This window comes from Coenobita brevimanus, chromosome 3 (genome assembly GCF_032717465.1).
Source record: "Coenobita brevimanus isolate Jiangsu-jjx chromosome 3, ASM3271746v2, whole genome shotgun sequence".
Lineage (NCBI taxonomy): Eukaryota > Metazoa > Arthropoda > Malacostraca > Decapoda > Coenobitidae > Coenobita > Coenobita brevimanus.
In genome coordinates, this window is record NC_136956.1 from 427,958 (window position 1) to 439,616 (window position 11,659).

General features: G+C 42.9%; 1 protein-coding gene across 1 annotated transcript; it reads left to right on the forward strand.

Annotated features, from left to right (window-relative positions):
* The first annotated feature begins 352 nt into the window (after positions 1-352).
* On the forward strand, positions 353-11,216 carry Faf2 (Fas-associated factor 2). Its single transcript, XM_080267842.1, has 9 exons — positions 353-412; positions 1,869-2,003; positions 3,026-3,176; positions 3,298-3,513; positions 4,951-5,134; positions 6,632-6,901; positions 7,305-7,521; positions 8,390-8,532; positions 9,717-11,216. Exons 1-9 carry the CDS (start codon positions 353-355, stop codon positions 9,850-9,852), a joined length of 1,512 nt encoding a protein of 503 aa, XP_080123968.1. The 3' UTR covers positions 9,853-11,216.
* The last annotated feature ends 443 nt before the right edge of the window (positions 11,217-11,659 follow it).

An 11,659-nucleotide genomic window follows, 5' to 3' on the forward strand; every position in this document is an offset into this window, starting at 1 on the left:
TATCCAAAGGCAACAATGAAATGGTTAATCTCTCTCTCTCTCTCTCTCTCTCTCTCTCTCTCTCTCTCTCTCTCTCTCTCTCTCTCTCTATATACGGTATTATATTATGAGAGAGAGAGAGAGAGAGAGAGAGAGAGAGAGAGAGGGGTGTATGATGTATTTGAAAAACGCGCCTCTATGCCAAGAATGTCTTTTGCAGCCTCAAACACTTATATTAAAAAATCCTTCTACATAAACAACGCAGAACATTTTCGTCATATGAAACTGTCCTGTATTTTGAATTATATTGAGTATTTTAATTAAAGACACCGAAAAAATATTCAATTGAGAATCTGTGCGAGTATACACAAACATGGCCGCCGACAATCAGCAGCTGACACAAGAGCATACGGAGAAAATTGTCCAGTTCCAGGCAAGTATGGCCAATTCGGGGGTGCTGTGCGGTTAATTAGGGACCTGAATCACCCACTTGATGGTCGAGGTGCTTGATATTAAAGGTGTTGGTCTGGCTGAGGCTGGAGAGGTGGACATTGATAAGGGGCTTAAGTTTCTGAGTTTTTCCTTGATCATCCCGACGGAACACCACAATTAAGATGAGAAATTACAGTTTTGGAGATTCAAGGTCAATATGGTGTTCTTAAACTCTCAAATTAACCCACCAAGCCTACCAATATAAACTAACCCAATATATCTATACTCCTTTTAATCTAACTTGGCCAAACACTGCCACCTCATCTTGGGTATTGAATAATTGCAGTAGATTAACCCTAGAATATGGTGCTAGTCACGAGGAAGTGCTGTATTAGAAGAAGATGCAGAGCCATAGAATTGCCTTTTTCTGTCAAAGAGTTGTGTGAAATAAGCTACCACAAAGGCTGAGAGTGTGTCAGGTTAATGTGAAGAGAGTATAGGCTGAGGTAATTTGGTGAAACTGCAGGAGAGCTTATAAACTACACTTGTACTTTCTTCTTGGCAAACTATAACCCAATTATTACCATGATTGTTTGTAAAAGTTGCAGAAGCGCGAATTTTTTAGGGAACAAATATACAACCTCATCAGTTTTGCACCCAAATTGTAAATGACGGTTCCCTGTCATGTCAGGCTTCCTCATTGATCAGCTCTAAGGTCATTGTGTCACTAATTGTTTCACCCTTAATGACCTAATATGGCAGCATAACCTAATATGGCAATTTTAATTTAATTTGGTAAGTGTATGTTTTATGTGGTAGGTTTATGGTGGTAAATAATTGTTTGCCGTAGACTTTTTTCTCCTCTTGTTATCGTCATGTTCCTTACGCCTCACCAGTGTACTTAATGGCAGACTTGCTGGAACTTACTTGAATCTTGGTTAAGTTAGGGTAGGTTACATTGATAGGTTAGGTTAAAATTAATTGCTAGGTTATGTTAGGTTAAAATGTGAGTTTACGTTAGGTTAAGATTAATTGCCAGGTGAGGTTAGGTTAAAATGAGAGATTAGGTTAGGTTAAAATTAATTGCTGGGTTAGGTTAGGTTAAAATGTGAGATTACAAAGAGGTACCAAAAGGCGAACGGGTAGTGTGTGCCATTACACTCAAGAAACAGGTGATGCAGTGGAATAAACATGGCTATAAACAATAAGGAAAGAAATTTAACGTGGTGTTCATTTACCTCCCTTGAAAATAACCCAAAGACTTTAAAAGATATCAGGAAGATGGGCTGAATTGGTGTGATGCTTCTGCTGCTTAAAGTGTATCCCTGAAGAAACTCAGCTGATGTTTCGACTATTGTTATTATTATTATTATTATTTTTATTTTATTATTATTTTCTCACCAGTTGCATACAAGAATGAGTAAGAGTAATGTTTGACTTGTGCATTTTGTTGGCAGGAGGTAACCGGCACAGAGGATGTAGGTGAGGCTCGGTCGGTGCTGGAGAATCATGCTTGGGACCTTGAAGCCGCTGTTCAGGACCATCTGGCTTTGAGGGAGAGTCCACCCCTCACACCACACCCAACCCCACAGGTACTCAGGAAAGCGGTAATCTGTGTATCTATCTATCGTTCTACTCTATCTATCTGTTTATAGCAAGACGCCATAATCCCGCAGGGGGTGGCTGTTTGTCTTTGAGTTAGTTGTTTTACAGGGAGGGGCACTAACCCTCCTCCAACCCACTTGTTTACATGTAGGGAATCTGTATGGGTTGGTTATGTGGATACCACTCAGCGTTGTAAATGGTTTCCTGGCATAAAGGAAACTGGTGCAATGTAAAGCCTCCTGAAAACTAAAGAAGAGTAATAAGAAGTGACTGTAAAGATGGGAGAAATAGGAAGAGAGGAGGACAGACTCTGAAAAAGACAGACAGAGGTGAAGTAAGATGTAGGCAGCACTACATCAGATAAGTGGATGATGGTGGCCGCCATCTACCACCCTAGTAATATACTGTATATTCCAGTAAATAGACAAGTGATGCTAGATAGTGAGGACATCATGTGGTGGCACTGATATAACTGGGTGGCTCCACAACCTGGTTATGCAGGCGTCCTTTAATGCAAGGAAGAAGAAACCAAAGATCAGAAGCCTGTCCTCCAAGAAAAAATTAAAATAGCAGAGAGCCAAATTCAAGATCTTGTGATTTTGAGATGCCTGGACACACTGCATTGAATACACTGGAGGTCATAGGTGGTAGGAAATACAGACAGAGGAAGACAGAGTTGACCTGTTATGTAAAAGGAGGATGGTGGGTTGTAGAGGAGGAGAGCTTCAGCCTGCAGTCCACAGGGGCTACAGTTACCACCAGTACTGCCATAGACAAGGTCAGGGTCACTCAGTAGCCCATTCACTCCATGGCACGTGCATGAGAGGAATGCCTTAACCAGGTGGCACGTATATAACTGGCCGGATCTGCCGCCTGTGATTGCCTCTTACCATTGTTAGTAATGTTGTTGTTGTAGTACTTCACCCGGGTCCATTGGTGGGAAAAAGAGGTCTGGATGATGATTTGTATTTTATTTATTGACTTGCATTTTTTTTTTTTCTTTTTTCAGGGGAGCCGCAGTGAGAACTGGCAGGAGATGGTGGACCGAGGAGGAGGGAGTGGAGGAGGAGGAGGAGGAGAGGGAAGTGGGGGGGAGGGGAGGAGCCAGGAGGGTTCAGAGGATGTGGTGGGGGCCAGAAGAAGGACTAGCGAGGATACAGGTAAACTCTTTTCACTTCGACTTGGCCTAAACTTGCCATGTGTCCATCGTGAATACTGATTTGTAACACTAGATTTACACAAGAAAAGTGACTTTACTTAAACATTCTTCCTCTTGTACAGGAGGAGGCAGGAGTGGTGTCGGTGGTGGTGGCAACAGTGGTGTTGGAGGTGGTGGCGGTGGCAGTGGTGGAGGAATTCTGTCCACCCTGTTTGCCCGGTACAGCGTGCTGGGGTGGGGCTACTACCTGTTCACCCTACCTTTCCGCTTCACACTCTCTTCACTCTCATCCATTTTGCTCTTCGTCTACCGCATCATCTACCCCTACCCACGAAGACGTAAGTATTTTATCTTCAAATAATAATATTTAGCTTAAGTTTGGTTAGACTAACTTAGCATAGCTTAGCATAGGTCAGTTCAGCTTAGCCTAATTTAATTTAGCTTAGGTTTGGTTAAGCCAGTAATGCCTAAGGTTCCAGTGTGTGAGCTTTTGATGGAAGGGCATCCTATTGACACATTCTTGACTTACAGGTTAGTACCCTGGGCCTTCCCCTTTAATGTCTTAAAAATGCCCAACTTCATCCTTTTTAAAGTTTAAGATAGCTTAGTGTAGCGTAGCATAGAATCTCCATCCATCCATTATCCAGTCCTACATTGCCCCATGAGGAGCGTAGGAGCCCTGGGCTAGTGAAGTTGGTCCTGACATTTAAGATGAGAGTGATAGTTTTGATTCTAATGAACTAAAAGGTTTTGTGTGGTGTCATACTGCCTTGTCTACCCCTACAGATGCACATGTAGTTATTCATCCCAGTATTAACCCTCTCATGGTCACTTACCGTTCAGAATTTTATATCGGCTAATACCAGATTATTTTCTTAAGCTGACAGTGAGTTGTAGCATCCTTGGAGTGTTCATTCCATCACCGCTTCTTTCATGATCAGGACAACTTTAGTAACCATTCTATCCTTGATGCTGCTAGATTATTTTGTTCAGCCAGGAATGAGTTACAAGCCTGAGAGTGTTAGTACCATCACCAATAATCCTCTCTTGTGTGGATGATGTTTGGAGTTTCATTATTGCAGTTATTATTATTATTATCATTATTTATTATTATTATTACTTATTGTCTTTTTCCTTGATTTCTGAACTCCACCTCATCATCCCTGTGACTGGAAAAAAGAAGCAGGATGATGATGGTGATTGCTGTGGTATTATTATTATTATTATTATTATTATTATATTATTACTGATGATGATGGCGATTATTATTATTATTATTCACTTTCATCTTAAATGCCGGGACTAACTTGCCTAGCCCTGGGCTCCTATACTCCTTGTGGGGTGACATAGGATTGGATGATGGATGGATGGATTATTATTATTATTATTATTATTTTATTATTATTATTATTATTATTATTATTATTCATTCATTCTTTCATTCATTCTCTCACTTATTACTGTCACACACAGTCTCGAAGTAACAGATCCCCTGGGTGACATTCTGGCCCTCATTAGTGGTGATGGCACAGAGGCTGGCCCCAGGCTCTCTCACCCCCTCACTATCTTGCACACAGTCTCTCACTCACTCTCTCACTTTCTGTCACTCACTTTCTTGCAAACTTTCACTCTTTCTTGCACACTAACTCTCACTTTCTTTCACACAGACTCACTTTCTTGCAAACTTTCACTTTCTTACATACTTTCACTCACTCTCACTTTCTTGCACACTTTCTTGCACATATTTTCTCACTCACTCTCTCACTTCCCCACAGTAACAGATCCCCTGGGTGACGTCCTAGCCTTCATCAGTGAGTACGAGACAGAATTCGGGCCACAACATCCTGCATTCTTTCAAGGATCGTACTCTCAGGCTCTCTCTCACGCCAAGGCTGAGCTTAAGTTTCTCCTCGTTTATCTTCACTGTCGAGATCATCAGCACACCCCAGACTTCTGCAGGTTAGTGGTGATGATGATGATGATGATGGTGGTGGCTGGACAATTAGACATCTTGATATGGTGAGTGACCTTGGTAATGGTACACTACAAGAGAATAAACAAACAGTCACAGGTGCATGTAGCTAGTTATGCAGCAGGACAGGCTAAGATGAACAGTCAGGAGGTAGACAAAGCTCTGAAAACTTAGACAGTCAGCGGATGAACTTAGTGAAAAATGAAGGTATTGATGGTCTGCCTATAAATATTACATTTTCTTGAATGTGTACTGCAAAATATAGGTAGTTAACCATGTAGTGCAGTATATTATGAAAGGTGTCATTTTTTATCCACAACATATAATGGGCATAAGTGCTGCTATAGCAAGTGTACTGTATGATCACCGACAAGCAAGTTTTATAGTCATTTGTTTGTTCCAAGATGGCCTATGAACACTGTCAGGTGTGTTTGTGTCAGTGGTGGAACAGAAGTGTAATGTTGGAGTTCAGGCAGCAGGTGAAGTGCAGGGAAGTGAAATTTTTACTAGCTAAGTAAGTTGCAAATGAATTTTTAGATTTATCTGTGGTGTTCAGCAGCAAGTGAAATAAAAACAGTTTAGGTGAGTTGCAGACTTTGTTTTAGACTTTTGTGGGTGGTTAACCCTTGGCCATAAACATATCCCCATTGAGCCTGTGTTATAATTGATGAGATGTGATATATCGTTATGCAGTAGATTTATTCAAACACGTCTACACTGTAAAATGAGGACGTGCTATATTTTATTCTTGTTCATGAGGCTCCATGCTCATTTTACTGTCTACAAATTATCATTATTATCCAATGATGTTCTACTGGCATGACCATTGGCACATCCCTGACCTGTGCAGGTTAGTGATGATGATGATGTTCATGGTTTGTTCTTGCTATCAGCAGACAATCCCTTTTCTGCATGAAAAAATGCTCTAGAAAGTGGATTTGCAGACCTGAGAATTTGTGATGTACCTTTAGTATATTGATACACCAGTGCACTATTTGTTAGTTTATCATTGCTATATACTGTACAAACAGGCCTGACCAAACCTAGTCTGGCCTGATCTATAATAGCCTAACCTAATCTTTGTCCATTTACTCTCACAGAACCAGTAAACCTGACCAAATCCATCTGATCCTATCCCAACTTAACCTACCCTACCCTAGCCTGCCCTAACCTACTCTGAACCTAACTACAGCTGTCTAACTTAACTTATCCTAACTTAGTGTTATCTAGTGTAGCCTTACCTGACCTGACCAGAGTAAACCTGACCAGACCAAGTATCCACAGGTAACTGGTAGTCATCTGTCCCAGCACAAGCAATGACTGTAATCTCAAAATGGGCGAATCTTGAATTTGGCTTCCTGTTATCTTGTTTTTGTTTTTTTCTTGGAGGGAACACTCTTACTGGCTCCTGGCCTTTGGTTCCTTCTTCCATACATAAAAAAATAAAAAAGACTCTCCTAACCTGCATCCATCACTCTGCACAGAAACAGCTTATCGGACCCCGGCCTAGTGGAGTACATAAACAGCACGATGGTGTTCTGGGGATGCTCGGTGACTTCACCCGAGGGCTACCGTGTCTCCCAGGCCCTGAGAGAGAACTCCTACCCGTTCCTGGCCCTTGTGGTGCTGCGGGATGGGCGGATGGCAGTGGTGGGCAGGCTGGAAGGTCCCACAGAGCCTGCAAGTTTGATGCAACGGCTGCAGGGCATTGTGAGGGAGAATGAAGCACATCTGGTGGTGGCACGGGCAGAGAGGTATGTTGAGAGAGAGAGAGAGAGAGAGAGAGAGGTGGTGGCAAGGGTAGAGTGATACCAGTATGTTGTGGGGGAGAGATAGAGATAGAGAGAGAGAGAGTATTTGGTGGTGGTGTGATAAGATATGGTGTATGGTGGAAAGAGAGAAAGGAGGGAGAGGAGGTTACTATGGCTTTCATATGTTCATCTTAGATACGTAAAGAGAGAGCCATTGTTTTTTTTTATTTTTTTTATAACAGTTTTATTGTCTCAAACTCACTCTTGGATTCTTTTAAGCTACAAATAGTTGCCTGGAAGTAGCAAGAATCAAACTGACCTTGTCATTTTGAAGGGTTAAGAATGTTCAAGTATAGAGGGAGAGAGATTTTCTTTTCTCTATATTAAAATGAAAAACCCTACACAGGCAGGAACGTGAGCTGACGGCGGCTCTGAGACTCCAGCAGGATGAGGACTACCAGCAGAGCCTGCGGGCGGATCAGGAGAAGGAACGGCGGAGGCAGATGGAGAGGGAAGAGGCCCAGCGGAGGGTGGAGGAGGAGAGGCAGAGGGAGGAAGACCAGCAGAGAGAGAGAGACAACATTAGGAGGCTTAAAGTGGAGTGGGTGGACCGCGTGCCGCAGGTTAGAGAGAGCCAGAGTTTGTGTGTGTGTGTGTGTGTGTGTGTGCGTGTGTTCGGATATCACCACAGTCATATTCAAACCTGTTGTAAAACATGGAGATGACAAATGTTCAAAAGCATGTAGCCTATGTATATGTATGTAAGTAAGTATGTATGTATGTATATATGTATATGTATGTACTGTATGGCCTTTAAGCCCTTGAAATCAACATATGTATCCTTTTTTACTCATTCTGTCTGAGTCTGGATTAGTTTATTCAATATACAAAAGGCCTCTAGTATTAAAAGGGTATTATTATTATTATTATTAGTAGTAGTAGTATGTTATTTAGTAGTAGTAGTAATAGTAGCTGCAACCTGAGGCTCATGTGGCTATAAACCTGGAGTTCCATGGAATGACAGACAGACAAATGAGGAAGTAAAGGAGTGTTGTGGTGTGGATGTGATTGAAAGTGGTATGAGAAAAATACTGAGATAGTTTGGCCATGTGGAGAGTTGGAGAGTGAGGGACTGACTAGAAGAATGTATGTGAATGAGGTGGAAGGGGAAACCAAAGTTGAGATGGAGGGATAGAATGGAGAGAGAGATATACGAGGGAGGGAGTGTGGGTGGTAGGGAGGGCAGCCACATGAAAGAGAACAGGGCAATGTGGAGGCGATTTGTTTGTGGCCACCCCTGATGGGACTGAAGAGTCTGGTAGTAGATAGAGTGATCAGAGAGTGTAGTATAGTAGATAGAGTGATCAGAGAGTGTAGTAAAGTAATTGGATGATGGTTAGTTCTTAGCATGCATGATGGAAAGATGGCAATTTTAAGCCAAGTTAGAGTGACCAGAGCATAGTAAGTTAATGGCATGATGGGTTTGTACAGGAACCGGATGAAGGTGCGCCAGGGGTGATCCACATCTCGGTGAAGCTGCCACAGGGTACAAGGCTGGAGCGACGATTCCTGAACACAGACTCGCTGGCTGCACTATACTACTACATATTCTGCCATCCACACTCCCCTGACAGGTAATTTGAACTGTTTCTGTCATTGCTATTGACAGAGAGAGGAAGGGGGAATGGATATGCTGAGAGAGGAGAGTAGAATAGATGAGAGAGAAACAGAGAGTCAGAATTGATAAGGGAGGAAAACAGAACAGAAGAGAGGAGGGGGGATTGACAAGTTAGAGAGAGGGGTGGATTGATAAGTTAAGAGAGAGAGATTTATCCCAATGCAATCCATTCTCTTTACACACTGGCTACACTTTGCTGTTACATATCCTGCCACTTACTCTCAACAAATACCTCAGCATTCTTGAAAATTCCTGGCAAGTTCACTCACGTCAGTCTTGGTAACTCATTCTTTTTGTTTCATCTTCATCATCATCATCAGCCAGACCTCTTTTCCCGCCTATGGATGGGGTGAAGCAGGATCCAGAGAAGAAGAAAAAAGCCTGATCGAAGGAGAAACTAGTAAAAAATCTGTCTTTCTATTTACCTATAGCCCAACGCCCTAATCCCGCAAAGGGTGGCTGCAGACAAAACACCCCCAAGTCTCTGTGTCACCCACCATTTGACTGCCCTCCCCCCAGCTCACTACCCCCTCCCAGATAAATAGCCCACACTCTCACTTGCTGACTCTTCAAGTTCCTGGAATCCTGACCCACTTCCTCATAAACATTTGCCTCCAAAATATATATATATATTTTTTTACTTGATTTTACAATTTAGCCACAAGTACACTGAGTCAGTATCCAGACTGAGCTTATCACAGTGTTACAAAGTCTATAATATATTCTGGATTATTATTATTATCATTATTATTATTATTATTATTATTTCCAACAGTATCCTGGAGCTGTTGGGAAGTAATTGTCTGGGTTTTGGTTCTTTGTTTGGCTTCCACCTCATAGAAAACATTAGCTGTACCTTGGCATCAATATGGGAGACGTACGAGGAAACTTTGTGTCATTTGTGCATGTGTTCCCTATCTATCTATATATCTGTCTATCTCTCTGTCCATCTATCTATCTATGTTTCTATCTGTCTATCTATAGCCACTCGCCTTAATCCCATAAGGGGTGGCCACAAACAAATCACCTTTGTTGTCTTGTCCCCTGCCATTTCAATGCCCTCCCTCCAATTCACACCTCCCTGTCTGTCATACACCTCTCAACTCCATTAGGTGTATTAAGGTGATAAGTTTCCAACAGGTTCCAAGTGACGAGCAACTTCCCTCGCCGTGTGGTGCCCTGTGAGCCTCGGCCAGGCCAGCCACCTCCCCCGACCTTCCAAGAATTCCGATTGCCACCGCGCAGCATGCTATTTGTGTCTGACCTTGATGCCTGAGGGAACCAAGGCACTCGAGGTCTAGTGGGCTCAGACTCTCCACCTGCGCCCTCTGTATTCAAGAAGGCCCAAGCACCCCTTCCTTACCAGTTTATTTTTGTATCTGGTATGTTAAGATGTGTATGTTATTTATGCAATCGGTGTAGATGTAATGGTGCTGTAGCAGGGTGCCCTCATGTGGTGGCACTGGTGTGTGAAGCTGCCTGATTTTAGGAACATCCCTCCATTCCCTCCCTCTCGCTTGAATTGGGGTTGGTGGACCATGGATGAAGGGCGGGTTTGGCCTGCACTCTACTGGGTTTACCTTTAGATTAGCCTGGGGTTGCAACTACTCATACTTCTGTTACTACTTTATTACTACTACTACTACTCTACTACTCTACTACTACTCTACTACTACTACTAGTCAGTATAAAAGGTATATGAGTAACAGAAAGCCTCTCTCAGAAGTATGGCATCTGGTGGGTTACGATGCTCCACACCAATGCTCTAAGAAATTTGATTGGCCTTCCACAGCGTGCTCTTTGTATCTGACCTTGATACATGAGTTCCCCTTTAATCCATGTTCTTTACTGATTTATTTTCCATATTACACCTCTTCTCTTTGCAGGTGGTAGGTGGGGGCACTCACCATCCACTCATTCGATATAGTGCTACTCTCAAGTGCCTACCCTTTCCTTTCTTCCTTCCTTCCCTCCTTTTCTGTCTTTCTTTCCTTTATTCTTTCCTCTTCCTTCTGCCTATGGGTGACTCTACACTGAGTGACAAGCCAAATGGTTTCCTGTACACCAGGAAACCATTTACTGTGCTGGGTGGTAACCATATAACCAAATTATGACGCCTGGTGGTTTAGTGGGTAATTAAGGCGCTCCAATCGGATTGAGCCGATGCAGGTTTATATCCAAGGGGTGGTTGGGGTATATTGCTCATGTAATGCCACTCAGGGATGAGTGAGGCTGGTCACTCTCATCTTAAATGTCAGGACCAACTTGCCTACTCCTGGGCCCCTCTGCCCCTCATGGGGCAACACAGGATTGGATTATGGATGGATGAATGAAAATGTTTTAATTTCAGCCTGCCGGGTGGTTCATGTGTAGCACTCCACTAGAAACTCATCTGATGGTAATGTATGTGTTCTGGGGATGGCACAGTCTGCTGGTGTGGGTATAGGGTGTGCAGTGGGAGTAGTGGGTAAATAAATGAGGCAGGGAGGACATTAATAGTGCTGACTGAACCCTCCCCCAGACACACAAGAAATCACCAGGTGGAGTGGAAGAGGAGTGTTATGTATGGGCCACCCTGTCACTTGCATCAATAGCACACAGGAGGATGTTAAGGAATAATATGCAGAATAAACCACTTAACATTCTCTTACAAGTTGTTTTTTTAATCATCATCATCATCATTATTATCAGGACCTCCTATCCCACCCCAGGGCAGGATGAGGAGTAGTAACATCCAGACAGCCTAAATTTGCCCAGTCCAGTTGGCCACACATCCATTCACTCATCACTCAAGCCCCTAGAATCCTGGCCTTATCGGATGCACCAAAAACATTCACCACATTCTGTAGCTTCATATAAATGTATCCGATAGACATTAATGCCATGTTCCCTCTCAAGGAATCCCCATGCTGAGGTTGGCCATGATGCAGCTAATGTTTTCCATGGGCTGTAAGCAAAACCAAGTGCCAGAACCAGCTAGTTACCTCCCAATAATTGATGGAAGCTGTTGGGAAGAAGAAACAAGATGTGTTAAATGATTGGTAATTTTGAGAGAGTTTCAGCTTGGTCCAAGGATGAGATGG

Bases quoted from the DNA above. Each gene is read 5' to 3' on its own strand.
- Faf2 (XM_080267842.1), top strand. From the start codon at position 353: ATGGCCGCCGACAATCAGCAGCTGACACAAGAGCATACGGAGAAAATT. The intron at 2,004-3,025 runs GTACTCAGGAAA...TTCTTTTTTCAG, and splicing joins CACCACACCCAACCCCACAG to GGGAGCCGCAGTGAGAACTG. The intron at 3,177-3,297 runs GTAAACTCTTTT...CCTCTTGTACAG, and splicing joins AAGGACTAGCGAGGATACAG to GAGGAGGCAGGAGTGGTGTC.